This window comes from Hyla sarda (assembly GCF_029499605.1).
Source record: "Hyla sarda isolate aHylSar1 chromosome 1 unlocalized genomic scaffold, aHylSar1.hap1 SUPER_1_unloc_3, whole genome shotgun sequence".
Taxonomy (NCBI): Eukaryota; Metazoa; Chordata; class Amphibia; order Anura; family Hylidae; genus Hyla; species Hyla sarda.
In genome coordinates, this window is record NW_026607589.1 from 918,420 (window position 1) to 941,380 (window position 22,961).

General features: G+C 46.8%; 1 protein-coding gene across 1 annotated transcript in view; it reads right to left on the reverse strand.

Annotated features, from left to right (window-relative positions):
- Positions 1 to 2,294: 2,294 nt before the first annotated feature.
- Positions 2,295 to 22,961, reverse strand: part of LOC130298177 (uncharacterized) — a 185,373-nt gene continuing 164,706 nt past the window's right edge. Inside the window, 5 exon segments of the mRNA XM_056551088.1 lie at positions 2,295 to 3,524; positions 10,448 to 10,724; positions 10,891 to 10,955; positions 11,039 to 11,165; positions 15,967 to 16,058. Of these exon segments, the coding sequence (XP_056407063.1) occupies positions 2,698 to 3,524; positions 10,448 to 10,724; positions 10,891 to 10,955; positions 11,039 to 11,165; positions 15,967 to 16,058 (1,388 nt within the window). The 3' untranslated portion in view covers positions 2,295 to 2,697.

Sequence of the window (22,961 nt, forward strand, 5' to 3'; positions counted from 1 at the left end):
CCCTGTGACAAATCACCCCTCCCTTTATTACCACCTGTGCCACATCCTTTCCTCTTGATCCCCCTCTGTGCTATTTCATTACCCCTTTATTACCCTTTGTGCATATTCATCACCCCCTCTGCCACTTTATAAAGAGGGGGAGAGGAATTTATACAGAAGGTACTAATGGGAGAATGAAATGGCTCAGGGGGATCAAGGGGAAATGATGTGGCACAGGGGGTAAGGGAGGGGGATAATTTGGCACAATGCACAGGGGAATAAGATGGCACAGGGTAAAAAAAAAGGGAGGGGGGTGATTAATGATACAGGGGGTGATTAAACGACACTGGGAGATTCTACTGTAATATTTTTTTTATTGTGTTTTATAGGTAATTACACTCTGGAGTTAGCACAGGACAGTATTCAGTCATTTAGGAAGAATTTGGAGCCTTTTTCCCAATAGGGGCCATCTCTCAATAATGGACACTTTTATTCCCTGTGAGTGTCCGCTATTGGGAGATTCTACTGTCATCATTCATCCCCCTCCTGTCATCATCCACTGCCACAGACACCCATCCCCCATCATCAACCATCCTCCCTGTCATCATACACTGACACAAACACCCATTCCCCGTCATCATCCATCCCCCTCCTGTCATCATCCCCCTCGCTTATCGTCTAATCACCTTTTCCTGTTGCCTGGCAGTAGAGAAAGGTACACTCCGTGACATCAGGGGTGTCCTTGCATGGTGGCCTTAATGCCACTAATGCCACTATTCCGGGGCCAGCCCAGAGTGGAGAAGGTGGATGGACCAGACCAGCTCACTTTTCCCATTGGTATGCGGACGGTCCCTGCGCAGACAGTCCCTTCAGCGTCCCTACTCTGGATGAGTCCGGGGCCGTCCCGGTAAAGATGGATGGCTCCCCCCCCCCTACCTGAATGGTTGGACTGATGTCACTACTATTTTTTTTTTTCACTTGAGTTTAAGCCGAGGGGGACATTTTCTACACTAAAAAAAGGTGCTTATACTCGAGTATATATGGCAATTGAAATAACCTGCCAGAAAGATTGAATTTTCAAGCAGGACCCCTATATATGTAAAAGAGTCCATGACTCACTCCCACACCTCCAACATTGAGAAGATTCTGGAATACCATGTGACAAAAGGAGAGGAGGAGTCCCATACCCCCGACAATATAACTTATATGAACGCTCCTGTATACGAATACAGGGGGAGGAGCCACGTGAGCGCTAGAGATAAATCCGCACTGTTCTTCAGCGAGTTGGATATTCAGCTCCTCTTCTCATATAAGATGCATTTTGGTTACTATTAGAAGCAGAAGAAATCAGATAAGAATAAAGCTTAGATATTATTATTATTTAGGGAATAAATACAATCTCTCTAACCAATTTCAGGGACGTATGTTAATATAACGCTTAAAACATTGGAGAGTAAAGAGAAATTTACTTATAAAACCCCAGAAAGGCTGAGATTCCTCTATGGCCAAAGTCTTAGTAGAAGAATATAAATCTCGTAACGTAAAAGAATATAAACGTTCCCACAAAGGGGAAGAGGGAAAATGTGTTTAGTAATAACCATAGGGAGTAAAGAAAGTGGGGTTAGGGGAGAAGGGAAATCAGAATCAGTCGTAGAGCAGTCTCGTAATACCGACAAAGTTATATATAAAAGAGGAAAGAACTAGAGAGGCCAAGGAGGAGTGCGGGGGCCACAAAATGGGCCCTATAGAAGGAGTGACTGAGGAGAATTCCATATCCACATGAGGAGGAATATAAAGGGGAGGATGAGAAAAAGAAGAGCGAACGAGCTCTAATAATCCAGACGAAGGAAAAGCTTTATAATAAGTGTGTAAATCCGGAAACACAAAACCGCCGTCTAATGTCTTCAGGGTGAGCGTCTATACGGGACACGTGGTCTCTTCTGAATCATAACAAAATTACTAAATAACCATCGGATAGAAGAAAAATAACAATTCCGTACTATGATAGGGACGGACTGTAAAAATATAAAATATTATTGGTAAATATAAGATTTAAGAATCTTTTTCCTTCCAATCCACGACATATATGGGAATTTACGAGCGTGTAACTGGGTCTTCAATCCGAGTAATAATGGCGCAAAGTGTGAAGTAAAGAGATCTTGTACCAGATGTGATCAGATCTCTAGGGATTTTATACCCCGGGGAGGACAAAGAAAAGGAAAAGAATTACACCGATGTTTACTGAACCCGGGGGACGCTGAGATATTGACGACTTCTCATATAGAAAAATGGATTTTATGATCTGAGACCGAAAATAGACGTCAAGACGGGAAACGCTGGTCTAGGGTTTGTGATAAATAAAAGTATCTGCAGCGTCTTATGTTCAGAAGAGACGATCTTCAAGGGAGACGCGCGGATCCTGTCTGATGCCTTGAATTAAAGTCTCTATAATCATAATGAGAAGGGGGCGGGGACAACACTGACGCGTTACATTCCCTATATACAACGTCAGGGACAATATTACATTTATTATAAGTCCAGTGTGCGGAGATGAATATAAGAATAATAAATCATATAAGAAAGAAAACTTTTATTAACAATTGGGAACAAGTTTGGAGATGCAGTATATGATATATGTATAAATGTCAGATATCCTATGTACATGGTGAATATATAGATGTGTTATCTGCATCATTTACTGCTCTGAATTGACTTCTCTCATGTGTGAGTTATTTTATGTTTAACAAGACTTGATTTCTGAGTAAAACATTTCCCACATTCTGCACATGGAAATGGCTTCTCCCCTGTGTGAGTTCGTTTATGTTCACCAAGAATTGATTTCTTAGCAAAACATTTTCCACACTCTGCACATGAGAATGGCTTCTCCCCTGTGTGAGTTCTTTGATGGTAAACAAGATTTGCTTTCTCAGTATAACATTTACCACATTCTGAACATGAAAATGGCTTCTCTCCTGTGTGAGTTATTTGATGTTTATAAAGATTTGGTTTGAGAGTAAAACATTTCCCACATTCTGCACATGAAAATGGCTTCTCTCCTGTGTGAGTTATTTGATGTCTAACAAGATGTGATTTAAAAGTAAAACATTTCCCACATTCTGAACATGAAAACGGCTTCTCTTCTGTGTGAGTTTTTTTATGTTTAACAAGAACTGATTTAGAAGTAAAACATTTCCCACATTCTGAGCATAAAAATGGCTTCTCTCCTGTGTGAGTTCTTTGATGTACAACAAACTCTGATTTAGAAATATAACATTTCCCACATTCTAAGCATGAATATAGTTTAAATACTGTATGAGCTTGTTGATGCCCAACACCCCTTCTGTGGCTTTTATTTTGCTGAACATCCTGTGATGACTGAGAAGACAGGACCTGTATATAAGGATGAGATGACAGATCTTGGCTGTGAAGGGCTGAGGGTGTATCTGGGATAATGGAATGTTCTTCATATGTATCTTGTGTGATATCATCATCTGCTTTATAATCTGAAGATATAAGATTCTCCTCTGATCTCCTGGTACAAGAATCTGCAGAGAATAACACAGATTTTATTATCAGTATTAACCCCTTAACAACCCAGGAAATTTTAACTTTTGTGTCTTAATTTTTTCCTCCGCTCTTCATAGCCATAACTCTTATTTTTCCATCTACATTGCATTTTAGAGCTTGTTTTTTGTGGGACCGATCTTACATTGTATTAACTGTGCATTAAAATATAAGTCCGTTCCATATAATCACAGCGATATCTAATTTGCATAGTTTTCATTACACTTTACTACTTTTTAAAAACAATTACAACAAAAATAGCTTTTACATTTTTACAACAAAAAAGTTGAAATATTATTGGAGGGGAAGGGGGGGGTCATTTACATTTTTAAAAGCATCTTTTGAAATTTTTTTTTTTTTTTACACTTTTTGGTCCTTCTATAGGACTTGTATGAGCAGTCATTGGATTGCTCATACAGATCAGTACAGTATTTACTGCATTGATCCATTAGAGCCGACCATAGACAGGCTGTATGAATAGCAGAGTCCCGGCAGTGACAGAGTCCTAGCAATCATGTTATGTGCAGTAAAATTGACTTGTTCTCCTCATAGATCAGGTTGGTACGATCGGTATGTATAACATAGTGTTATCTTTTACTCCGTTTTTTTAAATTTTTTATTTAAACTTATTTTAGTAAAAAGTGAGTAAAGAGCCGTACAGTGTAAGTACAGACCATGGAAGTCTATGACAAAATCCCATTCAGCACAGCATGATGTATACAGAGTGAGGACAGCTGCATAACACAGTCACTGACTACAGACACAATACAACCTAAACCGGGAACTAGAGCCTGCGCAGAACTGGTTGTTCAATCCCACTCCCGCCCGCTCCCAATGATTTTTTTGTCCAATCCCGCCCACACCCGTAGGGTGTTTGCTCCACTCCTGCCCGCTCCCTCTAAAATGTTTGTCCAATCCCGCCCACTAACATAGTAATGTACAGACACTAGGGTGCAACGCTCTGCACATACTCCCCATTTTGAAACTTTTGGGGGCTTCCATTTCTATGCAGTGCACTTTTCAGTAAAATATCATTATTCTGTAGGTCCATATGGTTATAATGATACCCAATTTATATAGGTTTGATATATGGGAAAGGATGGGGGGATTTAAGCTTTTATTAGGGAAGGGGTTAAAGGGAAAGGGTTAATTTTTTTACACTTTTTACTTTTTGTTATAGCTCCCATAGGGTATGTGCAGACTGCAGAGCATTGTACTCTAGGGTCTGTAGAAGATACTAGGGTGCAACGCTCTGCAGTGCATTAACCCCCTTGTGAATAGCAGTGCAGAGGCCCTGACTGGGAGGATCACCAAGATGCAGTCACTTACACACCCAGCGGGGGCAGCAGCACGAGCACAGCGCACTTTATGTCTCTGTGCTCGTGCTGCTGAACATTGGTGGCGGCTCTGACCTGCCGGGCTGACAGGAAAGAAACAGAGGTCACACTGTACCGCTTATATACTATATATTACAGCTGTCTCATAATCTGGACCAAGTGAGGGCCTCAGACAATAGGCCGAGCGACCAAACAGAGGAGAATATTTTATATAAGCGGTACAGTGTGACCTGTTTCTTTCAGGTTTTATGTCTATGTTTGAGTTTTTCCGCTATAAAATAGGATCTTGTTAGACTCTATGTAGCCATGAGGGACATATATGTAAATCGGTGTCAGTTTGGATTCTCTTTGTATTGTTGACAGGAAAAGATGGAGAGAGTACAGTACATGATCCTCCAGGGCAGGATGAGCTCAGCGGGCGGGGGCAGGAGACTACTGGGAGGGGGAGGAGACTACTGGGAGGGGGAGGAGACTACAGGGATGGGGAGGAGACTACTGGGAGGGGGAGGAGACTACTGGGAGGGGGAGGAGACTACCGGGAGCAGCACTCTGAGTGTGGGACAGTCAGCCACTGTCTCATTTCGAGCTATATGGAGGCTGATGCAGGATTTGTGGGACCCACAGGCATAGTGCCTGACCGCCCGCACGCAACAGCCTCCTGACCGTCTGCATATTTTGGGTTGGGTCCCGCGGGATCTCAATCCCAGTGCATCCCTCTACCGGGAACTTTAACCTGTTAAGGACCCAGGGCGTACTTGTATGTCCTGAGTCCGCTCCTGTTCTATAATGGGGGGCCACAGCGGGTCAAGCCCAGGACCCGTGGCTAATAGCACGCGGCATTGATCGCGGTGCCGCGCGCTATTAACCCTTTAGATGCGGCGTCCAAAGTTGAACGCCGCGTCTAAAATGAAAGTGAAACCATGGCGGTTAGCTCAGGGAGCTGTTCGGGATCGCCGCGGCTTTTTTTTCAGCTGCGGCCGCACATTCAGCACCTGCACCCCCCCCCCATCCTTCTACTATGCCCGTTCCATGATGCCGCTGACCCCAGCAAACACCCTCCCGGGGCTACGGTTAGACCTGCTCCTACCTCCTCCACCACAGCGCCGGCAGCCCATGCAAGAGGATGTCAGGGACGTCCGTCGCCGGAGAGAAGCACTGTGCAGGGCGGGTGAGTGTGTCTGTGTATGTATGTCTGTGTATGTATGTATGTCTGTGTATGTATGTATGTCTGTGTATGTATGTGTGTCTGTGTATGTATGTGTGTATGTATGTCTGTGTATGTATGTGTGTGTGTATGTATGTATGTATGTCTGTGTATGTATGTATGTCTGTGTATGAATGTGTGTCTGTATGTATGTCTGTCTGTCTGTATGTCTGTGTATGTATGTATGTCTGTCTGTATGTATGTGTGTCTGTATGTCTGTGTATGTGTGTATGTATGTCTGTGTATGTATGTTGGGCTGAAGTGGTGACTGTATGTCAGGGATGTCCGTCGCCGGAGAGAAGCACTGTGCAGGGCGGGTGAGTGTGTCTGTGTATGTGTGTATGTATGTGTGTCTGTGTATGTATGTATGTATGTTTGTGTATGCATGCGTGTCTGTATGTATATATGTCTGTGTATGTATGTGTGTATGTATGTATGTCTGTGTATGTATGTATGTATGTATGTATGTCTGTGTATGTATGTATGTGCGTATGTGTATGTATGTGTGTCTGTGTATGTATGTCTGTGTATGCATGTATGTCTGTCTGTGTATGTATGTATGTGTATGTGCATGTATGTATGTCTGTGTATGTATGTCTGTTTGTATGTATGTATGTCTGTGTATGTAGGTGTGTATGTCTGTCTGTATGTATGTCTGTGTATGTATGTCTGTGTATGTATGTGTGTCTGTGTATGTGTGTATGTATGTATGTATGTATGTCTGTCTGTATGTATGTATGTCTGTGTATGTATGTATGTCTGTGTATGTATGTATGTATGTCTGTGTATGTCTTTGTGTGTTTCGACCTAATGTGGGGGAACTGCTACCAAATGTGGGGGAACTGCTATTGTGGGGGAGCGGCTACCAAATGTGGGGGAACTGCTATTGTGGGTGAGCTGCTACCCAATGTGGGGGAACTGCTATTGTGGGGGAGCTGGTACCAAATGTGGGGGAACTGCTACCTAATATGGGGGAGCTGCTACCTAATGTGGGGGAGCTGCTACCTAATGTGGGGGAGCTGCTATTGTGGGGGAACTGCTACCTAATGTGGAGAAACTGCTATTGTGGGGGAGCGGCTACCAAATGTGGGGGAACTGCTATTGTGGGAGAGCTGCTACCAAATGTGGGGGAGCTGCTACTATTGTGGGGGGAGTGGCTGCCAAATGTGGGGGAACTGCTATTGTGGGGGAGCTGCTACTATTGTGGGGGAGCGGCTACCAAATGTGGGGGGACTGCTATTGTGTGGGAGCTGCTACCTAATGTGGGGTAACTGCTATTGTGGGGGAACTGCTACCACATGTGGGGGAGCTGCTACCAGATGTGGGAGAACTGCTATTGTGGGGGAGCTGCTACCAAATGTGGGGGAGCTGCTATTGTGGGGGAACTGCTACCACATGTGGGAGAGCTGCTACCAGATGTGGGAGAACTGCTATTGTGGGGGAGCTGCTACCAAATGTGGGGGAACTGCTATTGTGGTGGAACTGCTACCACATGTGGGGAGCTGCTACCAAATGTGGGGGAACTGCTATTGTGGGGGAGCTGCTACCAAATGTGGGGGAACTGCTATTGTGGGGGAACTGCTACCACATGTGGGAGAGCTGCTACCAGATGTGAGGGAACTGCTATTGTGTGGGAGCTGCTACCAAATGTGGGGGAACTGCTATTGTGGGGGAACTGCTACCACATGTGGGAGAGCTGCTACCAAATGTGGGGGAACTGCTATTGTGGGGGAGCTGCTACTATTGTGGGGGGAGTGGCTTCCAAATGTGGGGGAACTGCTATTGTGGGGGAGCTGCTACTATTGTGGGGGGAGCTGCTACCTAATGTGGGGGAACTGCTATTGTGTGGGAGCTGCTACCTAATGTGGGGTAACTGCTATTGTGGGTGAACTGCTACCACATGTGGGGGAGCTGCTACCAGATGTGAGGGACTGCTATTGTGGGGGAGCTGCTACCAAATGTGGGGGAACTGCTATTGTGGGGGAACTGCTACCACATGTGGGGGAGCTGCTACCAAATGTGGGGGAACTGCTATTGTGGGGGAGCTGCTACCAAATGAGGGGGAACTACTATTGTGGGGGGAGCTGCTACCTAATGTGGGGGAGCGGCTACCAAATGTGGGGGAACGTCTACCTAATGTAGGTAAACTGTGCTACTGTGGGGGAACTCAGATGCCTGTAGCTGCTGTGGGGGAATTCAGATGCCTGTAGCTGCTGTGGGGGAACTCAGATTCCTGTGATTACTGTTGGGGAGCTCAGATGCCTGTGTTTACTGTGGGGGAACTCAGATGCATGTGCTTACTGTGGGGGAACCCTGATGCCTGTAGCTGCTGTGGAGGAACCCTGATGCCTGTAGCTGCTGTGGGGGAACTCTGATGCCTGTAGCTGCTGAGGGTGAACTCTGGTGCCTGTACCTACAGTGGGGGAACTCCGGTGCCTGTACCTACTGTGGGGGAACTCTGGTGCCTGTACCTACTGTGGGGGAACTCCGATGCCTGTACCTACTGTAGGGGAACTCTGGTGCCTGTACCTACTGTGGGGGAACTCCGATGCCTGTACCTACTGTGGTGGAACTCCGATGCCTGTACCTACTGTAGGGGAACTCTGGTACCTGTACCTACTGTGGGGGAACTCCGATGCCTGTACCTACTGTAGGGGAACTACGATGCCTGTACCTACTGTGGGGGAACTCTGATGCCTGTAGCTGCTGTGGGGGAACTCGGGTGCCTGTAGCTACTGTGGGGGAACTCGGGTGCCTGTAGCTACTGTGGGGGAACTCGGGTGCCTGGAGCTAATGTGGGGGAACTCTGGTGCCTGGAGCTACTGTGGGGGAACTCTGGTGCCTGTAGCTACTGTGGGGGAACTCGGGTGCCTGTAGCTAATGTGAGGGAACTCTGGTGCCTGTACCTATTGTGGGGGAATTCCAGTGCCAGCTAGTGACAGCTATGTGGATTAGTATCCAACTTTAGAGTATGTTCATACTACGGAGTGTGAACGGAATCTCCGCTCGCAGAATTCCGCCGGCGGTAGGACCGTGCGACACTGCGCCGTCACCATTGACGGCTATGCAGTGTTCGCGGACTTATGCGCAAAGAATGAACATGTTCTTTCTTTGCGCGGAACAATTTCTCTTATCAGTTTTAGGGTGCATTCACACTGAGGAGCGCATGCTGAATCTCCAGTCGTGGAATTCAGCGAACAGGGAATCAGCCTGGCAGCCACCAACAGTTGTAGGACGGTGCGGCACTGCGCAGTTACCATTGGCAGCTATGCAATAATCGTGGAATTCTGCACAAAGAATGAACATGTTCTTTCTTTGTGCGGAACACTTTCAGCGGTGGAATTGTCCGCTGCTGAAATTCCGCAGTGTGAACAGGTCTCACGGAAGACCCATTCACACTGATGGTAATGTTCACAGCACGGAATTCCACGGGAAATACGCAGTGTGAACATATAAAACAGATAGAAAACGTATTCATAAAAATGCTGTACTTTTATCTATACAATCCTTGCACTAATTTTATAAAGATCTATTATATTTATACATTTTATCCTGTTATGAACTCGCCATAATGTCTTAGGAATACTGCAGGCAAGCTACAAGCATCTTCCTCTGTGTAACATGACACAGCATAAAACCAGAGAGGAAAGGGTTACAGAGTAGAGTTGTCTAACTGCCCAGGCTCCTCCTGATCTCAGAGCAGATGAGTCATCACTGTGAGGGAGACAGACAGACACGCCCCCTCCAGCCTGCACAATGAAAAAGTAACTGAGCAACAGATAAATGCTTATATCTCTGGAAATAAAGATCCCACAGACATAAAACATATATGTACACGATCAGGATTAGGGACCGGGTAACATATGGCTTTTCTTTTTTTTTAACTACGACAGATACGCTTTAAATCTGCGGAATGTCCGCCCGTGTTTTCTGAGTGTTCAGTCCGCATATTTTCAGCCATTTGAACCCGGCCTTAGTGTTCTTAGTGCCAAGAAGAAAGGAGACACATAATAAAATGGGGAGAAGAAGAAGAGAGCCCACCTAGCCTGTCCTAGAGATAAACATTTGTTTGTTTTTAACCTCTCCTGCTCTGGACAGTTCCTGACATGGACAGAGGTGTCAGCAGAGAGTACTGCGGTCAGACAGAAAAGAACTACACAACTTTCTCTGCAGCATACAGCAGCTGATAAGTACTGGAAGGCTTAAGATTTTTAAATAGAAGTAATTTACAATTTTGAATAACTTTTTAGCACCAGTTGATTAAAAAAACTATTGTTTTACATCGGAGTCCCCAAAAAATTATTACAGCCGGTAACTGAGCAGAATCTGTGACTGTTCTCTGCATTAAGTGGTTACTACTCACCTGGGCGATTACCTGTAGGAATGTCCTCCTTATACTGCTCATCACCACTCACATCTGTCTCTTCTTCTTCCTTTATGTCTGTAGCATTAATATAGATCAGATCTTTCGCTGTAGGAATGTCCTCATTATACTGCTCATCACCGCTCACATCTGTCTCTTCTTTTATGTCTGTAGCTTTAATACAGATCAGATCTTTCCCTGTAGGAATGTCCTCCTTATACTGCTCATCACCGCTCACATCTGTCTCTGGAGCATTAATATTGTTTGGATCTTCTCCCTGATTCATAAGATATGAAACAAATATTGTAAAGGTCATGAGACAGTAGGAGAAGTCACGTGGGATGTTATAGATGAGCAGGAGATGAGGAGTCATGGAGGGTGAGGGAACTGACCACAAGAGCTTCACAGCCCTTCTACAGATCATAGGGAATATCTCCATCTACCTGATCATCCTGTGGAAGAAGAGGACGGGGACACCTCTCTGGTGCTGTTCTCTTACTGGATCTGACTGTAGGGAACACATACAGAGACTGAATTCATTCTTTACATACAAATAATGAGAGGACGTGTGTATATAGTCATGTCTATTACCTGGTGATGTGAGGGGCTGCTGATCCTCCATCATGACCTGATCCTTGTACTGATCCTTGTGTCCTTCTACATACTCCCACTCCTCCATGGAGAAATAGACCGCCACGTCCTGACACCTTATAGGAACCTGACACACAATGATACAGTCATAACCTCGACCCCTTCAGTGGTGTTACTGTATAATGTCCCAGCATTCCCAGCAGTGTCACCTCTCTAGTCATCACCAGACCCCTCCATTACTGTATAATGTCCCAGCATTCCCAGCAGTGTCACCTCTCCAGTCATCACCAGACCCCTCCATTACTGTATAATGTCCCAGCAGTGTCACCTCTCCAGTCATCACCAGATCCCTCCATTACTGTATAATGTCCCAGCAGTGTCACCTCTCCAGTCATCACCAGACCCCTCCATTACTGTATAATGTCCCAGCATTCCCAGCAGTGTCACCTCTCCAGACATCACCAGACCCCTCCATTACTGTATAATGCCCCAGCAGTGTCACCTCTCCAGTCATCACCAGACCCCTCCATTACTGTATAATGTCCCAAGAGGGTCACCTCTCCAGTCATCACCAGACCCCTCCATTACTGTATAATGTCCCAGCAGTGTCACCTCTTCAGTCATCACCAGACCCCTCCATTACTGTATAATGTCCCAGCAGTGTCACCTCTCCAGTCATCACCAGACCCCTCCATTACTGTATAATATCCCAGCAGTGTCACCTCTCCAGTCATCACCAGACCCCTCCATTACTGTATAATGTCCCAGCAGTGTCACCTCTCCAGTAATCACCAGACCCCTCCATTACTGTATAATGTCCCTGCAGTGTCACCTCTCCAGTCATCACCAGACCCCTCCATTACTGTATAATGTCCCAGCATTCCCAGCAGTGTCACCTCTCCAGTCATCACCAGACCACCCCATTACTGTATAATGTCCCAGCAGTGTCACCTCTCCAGTCATCACCAGACCCCTCCATTACTGTATAATGTCCCAGCAGTGTCACCTCTCCAGTCATCACCAGACCCCTCCATTACTGTATAATGTCCCAGCATTCCCAGCAGTGTCACCTCTCCAGTCATCACCAGACCCCTCCATTACTGTATAATGTCCCAGCAGTGTCACCTCTCCAGTCATCACAAGACTGCTCCATTACTGTATAATGTCCCAGCATTCCCAGCAGTGTCACCTCTCCAGTCATCACCAGACCCCTCCATTACTGTATAATGTCCCAGCATTCCCAGCAGTGTCACCTCTCCAGTCATCACCAGACCCCTCCATTACTGTATAATGTCCCAGCAGTGTCACCTCTCCAGACATCACCAGACCCCTCCATTACTGTATAATGCCCCAGCAGTGTCACCTCTCCAGTCATCACCAGACCCCTCCATTACTGTATAATGTCCCAAGAGGGTCACCTCTCCAGTCATCACCAGACCCCTCCATTACTGTATAATGTCCCAGCAGTGTCACCTCTTCAGTCATCACCAGACCCCTCCATTACTGTATAATGTCCCAGCAGTGTCACCTCTCCAGTCATCACCAGACCCCTCCATTACTGTATAATATCCCAGCAGTGTCACCTCTCCAGTCATCACCAGACCCCTCCATTACTGTATAATGTCCCAGCAGTGTCACCTCTCCAGTAATCACCAGACCCCTCCATTACTGTATAATGTCCCTGCAGTGTCACCTCTCCAGTCATCACCAGACCCCTCCATTACTGTATAATGTCCCAGCAGTGTCACCTCTCCAGTCATCACCAGACCCCTCCATTACTGTATAATGTCCCAGCAGTGTCACCTCTCCAGTCATCACCAGACCCCTCCATTACTGTATAATGTCCCAGCAGTGTCACCTCTCCAGTCATCACAAGACTGCTCCATTACTGTATAATGTCCCAGCATTCCCAGCAGTGTCACCTCTCCAGTCATCACCAGACCCCTCCATTACTGTATAATGTCCCAGCAGTGTCACCTCTCCAGTCATCACCAGACCCCTCCATTACTGTATAATGTCCCAGCAATGTCACCTCTCCAGTCATCACCAGACCCCTCCATTACTGTATAATGTCCCAGCAGTGTCACCTCTCCAGTCATCACCAGACCCCTCCATTACTGTATAATGTCCCAGCAATGTCACCTCTCCAGTCATCACCAGACCCCTCCATTACTGTATAATGTCCCAGCAGTGTCACCTCTCCAGTCATCACCAGACCCCTCCATTACTGTATAATGTCCAGCAGTGTCACCTCTCCAGTCATCACCAGACTCCTCCATTACTGTATAATGTCCCAGCAGTGTCACCTCTCCAGTCATCACCAGACCCCTCCATTACTGTATAATGTCCCAGCAGTGTCACCTCTCCAGTCATCACCAGACCCCTCCATTACTGTATAATGTCCCGGCAGTGTCACCTCTCCAGTCATCACCAGACCCCTCCATTACTGTATAATGTCCCAGCATTCCCAGCAGTGTCACCTCTCCAGTCATCACCAGACCCCTCCATTACTGTATAATGTCCCAGCAGTGTCACCTCTCCAGTCATCACCAGACTCCTCCATTACTGTATAATGTCCCAGCATTCCCAGCAGTGTCACCTCTCCAGTCATCACCAGACCCCTCCATTACTGTATAATGTCCCAGCATTCCCAGCAGTGTCACCTCTCCAGTCATCACCAGACCCCTCCATTACTGTATAATGTCCCAGCAGTGTCACCTCTCCAGTCATCACAAGACTGCTCCATTACTGTATAATGTCCCAGCATTCCCAGCAGTGTCACCTCTCCAGTCATCACCAGACCCCTCCATTACTGTATAATGTCCCGGCAGTGTCACCTCTCCAGTCATCACCAGACCCCTCCATTACTGTATAATGTCCCAGCATTCCCAGCAGTGTCACCTCTCCAGTCATCACCAGACCCCTCCATTACTGTATAATGTCCCAGCATTCCCAGCAGTGTCACCTCTCCAGTCATCACCAGACCCCTCCATTACTGTATAATGTCCCAGCAGTGTCACCTCTCCAGTCATCACCAGACCCCTCCATTACTGTATAATGTCCCAGCAGTGTCACCTCTCCAGTCATCACCAGACCCCTCCATTACTGTATAATGTCCCAGCAGTGTCACCTCTCCAGTCATCACCAGACCCCTCCATTACTGTATAATGTCCCTGCAGTCTCACCTCTCCAGTCATCACCAGACCCCTCCATTACTGTATAATGTCCCAGCAGTGTCACCTCTCCAGTCATCACCAGACCCCTCCATTACTGTATAATGTCCCAGCAGTGTCACCTCTCCAGTCATCACCAGACCCCTCCATTACTGTATAATGTCCCAGCATTCCCAGCAGTGTCACCTCTCCAGTCATCACCAGACCCCCTCCATTACTGTATAATGTCCCAGCAGTGTCACCTCTCCAGTCATCACCAGACCCCTCCATTACTGTATAATGTCCCAGCAGTGTCACCTCTCCAGTCATCACCAGACCCCTCCATTACTGTATAATGTCCCAGCAGTGTCACCTCTCCAGTCATCACCAGACCCCTCCATTACTGTATAATATCCCAGCAGTGTCACCTCTCCAGTCATCACCAGACCCCTCCATTACTGTATAATGTCCCAGCAGTGTCACCTCTCCAGTCATCACCAGACCCCTCCATTACTGTATAATGTCCCAGCAGTGTCACCTCTCCAGTCATCACCAGACCCATTCATTACTGTATAATGTCCCAGCAGTGTCACCTCTCCAGTCATCACCAGACCCCTCCATTACTGTATAATGTCCCAGCAGTGTCACCTCTCCAGTCATCACCAGACCCCTCCATTACTGTATAATGTCCCAGCAGTGTCACCTCTCCAGTCATCACCAGACCCCTCTATTACTGTATAATGTCCCAGCAGTGTCACCTCTCCAGTCATCACCAGACCCCTCCATTACTGTATAATGTGACACTGCATTCCCAGCAGTGTCACCTCTCCAGTCATCACCAGACCCCTCCATTACTGTATAATGTCCCAGCAGTGTCACCTCTCCAGTCAACACCAGACCCCTCCATTACTGTATAATGTCCCAGCATTCCCAGCAGTGTCACCTCTCCAGTCATCACCAGACCCCTCCATTACTGTATAATGCCCCAGCAGTGTCACCTCTCCAGTCATCACCAGACCCCTCCATTACTGTATAATGTCCCAGCAGTGTCACCTCTCCAGTCATCACCAGACTCCTCCATTACTGTATAATGTCCCAGCAGTGTCACCTCTCCAGTCATCACCAGACCCCTCCATTACTGTATAATGTCCCAGCAGTGTCACCTCTCCAGTCATCACCAGACCGCTCCATTACTGTATAATGTCCCAGCAGTGTCACCTCTCCAGTCATCACCAGACCCCTCCATTACTGTATAATGTCCCAGCAGTGTCACCTCTCCAGTCATCACCAGACCCCTCCATTACTGTATAATGTCCCAGCAGTGTCACCTCTCCAGTCATCACCAGACCCCTCCATTACTGTATAATGTCCCAGCAGTGTCACCTCTCCAGTCAACACCAGACCCCTCCATTACTGTATAATGTCCCAGCAGTGTCACCTCTCCAGTCATCACCAGACCCCTCCATTACTGTATAATGTCCCAGCAGTGTCACCTCTCCAGTCATCACCAGACTCCTCCATTACTGTATAATGTCCCAGCAGTGTCACCTCTCTAATCATCACCAGACCCCTCCATTACTGTATAATGTCCCAGCAGTGTCACCTCTCAGTCATCACCAGACCCCTCCATTACTGTATAATGTCCCAGCAGTGTCACCTCTCCAGTCATCACCAGACCCCTCCATTACTGTATAATGTCCCAGCATTCCCAGCAGTGTCACCTCTCCAGTCATCACCAGACCCCTCTATTACTGTATAATGTCCCAGCAGGGTCACCTCTCCAGTCAGCAGCTCCATCATCTTGTTGATGAGTTCTAGGATCTTCTGTTCATCCATTTCCTCATGTATCAGGGAGTGAGGTGGGGGCCCTGGGATTGGACTCAGGGATCTTCCCCATTCTTCACCCACAGGGGCCCGACAGCGCCCACTAGAGGACTTCTTCACTACTGTGTAATCCTGTGTATGGAGAGACACATTAATATCACTACATACATTCCCAGAATCCCTCACCTCTCCAGTCATATCCATCTGTTATTATATAGATAAGAATGAGGTCATGTGACATCACTCCCAGAATCCCTCACCTCTCCAGTCATATCCATCTGTTATTACATAGAGAAGAATGAGGTCATGTGACATCACTCCCAGAATCCCTCACCTCTCCAGTCATATCCATCTGTTATTACATAGATAAGAATGAGGTCATGTGACATAACTCCCAGAATCCCTCACCTCTCCAGTAAGCCGGAAGAGTATCTGTAAGGTGAGGTTTAGGATCCTGTCGGCCATCTTGTTCCTGTCTCTCTCCATGGTTGATGGGTCATCCAGGAGAATTCTCTTATATAGAAGATATCAGCAGAGGATCCTGGATTGGAGAAACCTGAAGGGAAGAAGAGGAGATGATGATAAACCGCACCAGATTCTATGGAGAAATAAAATCCATTTCCTGGAGATAATCTGGGGAAACATCTGAGGAGACATTATAGTCACAATCCTGGAGGCTGTAAACCTAGTCAGGGGATCCATCATAGTCTGGGGCGGAGTCATGGGGGATGGTCAGAATATGGAGAAAAGAATCCAACACGGTTTCGTTTTTAAGTATATTTTTTGCTGGCAGCTGGAACTTTCGCTTTCTCTTTCCTGCATTCTACACAGGATCCGGCCCATTGTCTTCTCCGAGCTCCAGGAACAGGACCTCACTTTCTCTGTTGGACGGTGTTCACATGGGGGATGAGAAGGGATTAATGGATGTTTTCAATGAAAATCAATATTGGTAATCGCTGTCGACGATTTTCTTTACCGATAAATCGCGCACCGATTAGTTGTTGCAGAAATCCTCAAAAGTAGAGCGCAGCATACCACGGTGACATCATCATTACGGATGACCATTTGGGCCGTACGGCTGGGCCTATGATCTAGAAGAAATGCCAAGTCAGGGTTAATGACTATTTCCCGGTTTCGGAAGGCGTCTCCACTTCCCCTCAATGTCCTCTATCTCACCAGGATACAGAGCACGATGATAATCCTGGAGTTACGGGAGACGGTCGGGCGATGACTTTCATCAGGACTTGATCATTGGATATAACGGTCATATTGGGTAAACGGCGCTGACATCTGTCCTGTATTATAACAGCGTTTACCACATTGTCCTCCTCAGTTATTGACGCGGTCACATGACACATTTCTGTGCTTTTTGTACTCGGATTCACATAAAGCGTTGGAGGGATCATAGGTGAATGGATCCGTGTCACACTGGGAATTATTATCCCGGAATGTTACATAATTGTCCTGAAATGGGGCAGAAAGCCAATCTGGTCTCCAGGGTTGGTACGACACTATGTCGGGAGTTTGAATCCTGACGTGGATGTTGTCCCTCCAGGTACTCACGTTATGGACCCTTTTCATCTGGAACACATTGTTTTTGGTAACGAAGGGAGGTGGGGAGATCCACCAGGACCATAGTGGCGGCCATCTTAGATTAATATCTGGAGGCCGCTCAGGATCGTAGCCTCCAAAAGAAGTGTTCGATACCCGGAGGAAGGAGACTGATCAGGTGACAGGATGGGCGGGGAGGTGACCTGCAGCCCTTCACCATCCAGACATCCCCTGGGGGGCAGTATAGGCAGGAGATCAGGTAAATGAGTGATGGCCGGCACAGAGGTTTGATTGTGAGATCTAAAGGGTTAATGATGATGACTAATAATCGTGGTGAGTCCTGGCTGCTTATAGCTCCTGAGCTCACCTCAAAGTCCCCATAGAGGGTGCAGAGTGTTATTATATACTGTGTCCTTAAGGGGTTAATAATAAACAACCCCAATAATCCTGATCTGATGGTGACCGCACACACATACCTGTATCTGTAGAGGAGCCGTGTGCTTACAGGACCTGCGATGATGTCACCGTCATGTGATCAGTCACATGGAGGAGGAGTCACATGATCAGGGGCTGCTTCTCTAGGCTCATCTGCTCAGTGTATGCAGGACTCTACTGTCACATGACCATTATCACAGGTCCTTCGATCACCATCTTTTCTATACTGGCTGCTAAACTCCGCCCACTCCTGTCACATGATCCTCCCCACAGGTCCTTTACCCACAGTCACATCTTTACTGCAAAACTTTACCCCCAAATGTACTGGTCACATGATTGTGACATCATCACAGGTCCTACACCTCCAGCATGTAGCGGATACAGAGCAGGTCCTGGTGGGGCAGTCACTGCTGTAGTGTTGTGTGTGGAGATCTCACTGAGCAGCAGCCCCTGATCATGTGACTCCTCCTCCATGTGACTGATCACATGACGGTGACATCATCGCAGGTCCTGTAAGCACACGGCTCTTCTACAGATACAGGTATGTGTGTGCGGTCACCATCAGATCAGGATTATTGGGGATGTTTATTATTAACCCTTAAGGACACGATGTATATTTATATCCTGTGCCCCATATGGGACTTTGAGGTGAGCTCAGGAGCTATAAGCAGCCAGGACTCACCACTAATGATGCTCATCGCCATTAACCCCTTTAGATTCCATGATCAAAGTCGATTGCAGGATCTAAAATTAGTAAAATGCAGTTGTTGGGGGGCGGAGTCTAGATCAGCTGAGATGATGGCCGGAGGGCCCCTTACCATGCTCTGTGCTCAGATCGGGGCTCTAAGTATACAGACACCTCCACAGCCTGTATAAGCCGAGCACCGATAACACTGATCACTATGGCAGAGCGTTATTCAGTGTTTGTAATAGAAGCCCCTCCCCTAATAAGTTTATATCCCATTTTTGTAATAAAATAATGTAGGTGGGCGTGGCTTAGACATGGCGCTGTGCGGTTGTTTTTCTAGGCAGCGCCGTGCCGACCAGCGGTTGTTTCCTGATTTCCTGCCTATACTGCCCCCCAGGGGATGTCTGGATGGTGAAGGTATCAGGTCACTTACCCGCCCATCCTGTCACCTGGTCAGTCTCTTTTCTCCGGGTATCAGCCACTTCTTCCATACAGGACTATGTAAGCATCAGGTTTTTTAAGTTTCTCCCGCGCCCCTATTATTACTTAAGACAGTCCAAACCAGCGTGCCTCCAGCTGTTGTAAAACTACAACTCCCAGCATGCCCTGACAGCCAAATGCTGTAACAGCTGGAGGCACCCTGCTTTGGAAACACTGACTCCGGTGGTGGCCCAGACCCTGCGTGTGTAACGGTATATGATGCTTGGCCTCTGCTGCAGGTAATAGCAGGTTCTTCCGGGGGGGCATTTGGTTGGCTTTGGCGCATGCGCAGCTGGCCATAGGGAGATATTTTAGGAATATTGAGACGCACTTTATTTATGTGAGTGATCTATGTACCATATGATATCAGGATTATTGTTCACTACATTATTTAAAATGATTACGTCTTATAATATTGATTGCTGGGGCCACTTATTTTGGCTCTGACACTTACTGCGCGTGCGCCATGGCTTTGGATCTATGAAGTGATTCACCACGCATGCGCGAATTCAATTGTCGATACAGAGGAAAAATTATGGAACCTGCGCATGCGCGGGGAAATGGGCTGTAAGTAACATATTAGGCGACAGTATGCGCTTGCGCCTGTTATGGGAGTGAGGCAGGATACCGGAACTAGTCATAGTCTGTGACACCGGAACTAGTTGCATGGAGTGCGTGTGCATGAATGGATGGATGGCGTTCACACCTGTCGGCACTGAGGTACTAAATACTTGTGTTATATAAAGACATGTTTGTGATATGACAGCCATGAGCCCCTGAGGAAGTCACCAAGAGTGATGAAACGCGTGGGAACTTAGGGATTTTGTGAGACACCCGCTCTCTACATGACAGTGTGATGTATATGTATTTGCTCCCTTGATCATATCATGTGACTTGGTTATTTGATTTATTTATTGTTGCAGCAGCAGTGTATGGATTGTTAAGCTTGGTTGATGTAGAAACTGCACTCTTTGCAGCAAGACTGTATACATTGTTTACTCATAAGAGCTGCCATTTGTGTACCCTAGAATATACTGTGTTGGGGCCAGAAGTCACAGGGGGATTATTGCATCTTATTCTTTAGACATATAGATATTAGACGGGTGTCTTTGTTTGTGGGGGGAGTGCCAGAGCAAGACTGGGATCCCTCCCTATGGCTTTAGGTCGGTCCGAGATGTTGTGGACCTCCTTTTTAAATGTTTTTAACATTATATGGCTATTTTTTGTACAATAAAGAATTTCTTTGATATATATATTTTTGGTGTGCTATCACTTTCTGCTTTTTTCTTTTCTATTTTTTGGTTGTACTTCCGGGGGGACATATCGCAATTCACATAAAATCCTGATGTAATTGTGATGTATATTGTGCCCCCTAGTGGACACATTTCAGTATTCTTCATTGGACAATGTCATATTGAATCCCTCTATTCTTCTCCCTGCTCTGATGAAGACGTTCTGAATACACCGCAGCCTCAGAGATTAGGAGAAATGGATTCACAACGTCTTCAGCAGAGCAGGGAGAGCGACCTCAGAAGACCTGGAGGACCAGAGCGCCACCACTGGACGGGAGAGGGGAGTGCGCTCTAGTCTCTTATTTTACAGCCCTCGGACAATGGATTTTGTTTTATAGAGAAATCTGAAAACTCCTATAATGTCTCCTCAGATGTTTCCCCAGATTATCTCCAGGAAATGGATTTTATTTCTCCATAGAATCTGGTGCGGTTTATCATCATCTCCTCTTCTTCCCTTCAGGTTTCTCCAATCCAGGATCCTCTGCTGATATATTCTATATAAGAGAATTCTCCTGGATGACCCATCAACCATGGAGAGAGACAGGAACAAGATGGCCGACAGGATCATAAACCTCACCCTACAGATACTCTTCCGGCTTACTGGAGAGGTGAGGGATTCTGGGAGTGATGTCACATGACCTCATTCTTATCTATGTAATAACAGATTGATATGACTGGAGAGGTGAGGGATTCTGGGAGTGATGTCACATGACCTCATTCTTATCTATGTAATAACAGATGGATATGACTGGAGAGGTGAGGGATTCTGGGAGTGATGTCACATGACCTCATTCTTATCTATGTAATAACAGATGGATATGACTGGAGAGGTGAGGGATTCTGGGAGTGATGTCACATGACCTCATTCTTATCTATATAATCACAGATAGATATGACTGGAGAGGTGAGGGATTCTGGGAGTGATGTCACATGACCTCATTCTTATCTATGTAATCACAGATGGATATGATTGGATAGGTGAAGGATTCTGGGAGTGATGTCACATGACCTCATTCTTATCTATGTAATAACAGATGGATATGACTGGAGAGGTGAGGGATTCTGGGAGTGATGTCACATGACCTCATTCTTATCTATGTAATAACAGATGGATATGACTGGAGAGGTGAGGGATTCTGGGAATGTATGTAGTGATATTAATGTGTCTCTCCATACAAAGGATTACACAGTAGTGAAGAAGTCCTCTAGTGGGCGCTGTCGGGCCCCTGTGTGTGAAGGATGGGGAAGAACCCTGAGCCCAATCACGGGGCCCCCACCTCACTCCCTGATACATGAGGAAATGGATGAACAGAAGATCCGAGAACTCATCAACAAGATGATGGAGCTGCTGACTGGAGAGGTGACCCTGCTGGGACATTATACAGTAATGGAGGGGTCTGGTGATGACTGGAGAGGTGACCCTGCTGGGAATGCTGGGACATTATACAGTAATGGAGGAGTCTGGTGATGACTGGAGAGGTGACACTGCTGGGACATTATACAGTAATGGAGGGGTCTGGTGATGACTGGAGAGGTGACCCTGCTGGGAATGCTGGGACATTATACAGTAATGGAGGAGTCTGGTGATGACTGGAGAGGTGACACTGCTGGGACATTATACAGTAATGGAGGGGTCTGGTGATGACTGGAGAGGTGACACTGCTGGGACATTATACAGTAATGGAGGGGTCTGGTGATGACTGGAGAGGTGACACTGCTGGGACATTATACAGTAATGGAGGGGTCTGGTGATGACTGGAGAGGTGACACTGCTGGGACATTATACAGTAATGGGGGGGTCTGGTGATGACTGGAGAGGTGACCCTGCTGGGACATTATACAGTATTGAAGGGGTCTGGTGATGACTGGAGAGGTGACACTGCTGGGACATTATACAGTAATGGAGGGGTCTGGTGATGACTGGAGAGGTGACACTGCTGGGAATGCTGGGACATTATACAGTAATGGAGGGGTCTGGTGATGACTGGAGAGGTGACACTGCTGGGAATGCTGGGACATTATACAGTAATGGAGGGGTCTGGTGATGACTGGAGAGGTGACACTGCTGGGACATTATACAGTAATGTAGGGGTCTGGTGATGACTGGAGAGGTGACACTGCTGGGACATTATACAGTAATGGAGGGGTCTGGTGATGACTGGAGAGGTGACACTGCTGGGACATTATACAGTAATGGAGGGGTCTGGTGATGACTAGAGAGGTGACACTGCTGGGAATGCTGGGACATAATACAGTAATGGAGGGGTCTGGTGATGACTGGAGAGGTGACACTGCTGGGACATTATACAGTAATGGAGGGGTCTGGTGATGACTGGAGAGGTGACACTGCTGGGAATGCTGGGACATTATACAGTAACACCACTGGAGGGGTCGGGGTGATGACTGTATCATTATGTGTCAGGTTCCTATAAGGTGTCAGGACGTGGCGGTCTATTTCTCCATGGAGGAGTGGGAGTATGTAGAAGGACACAAGGATCAGT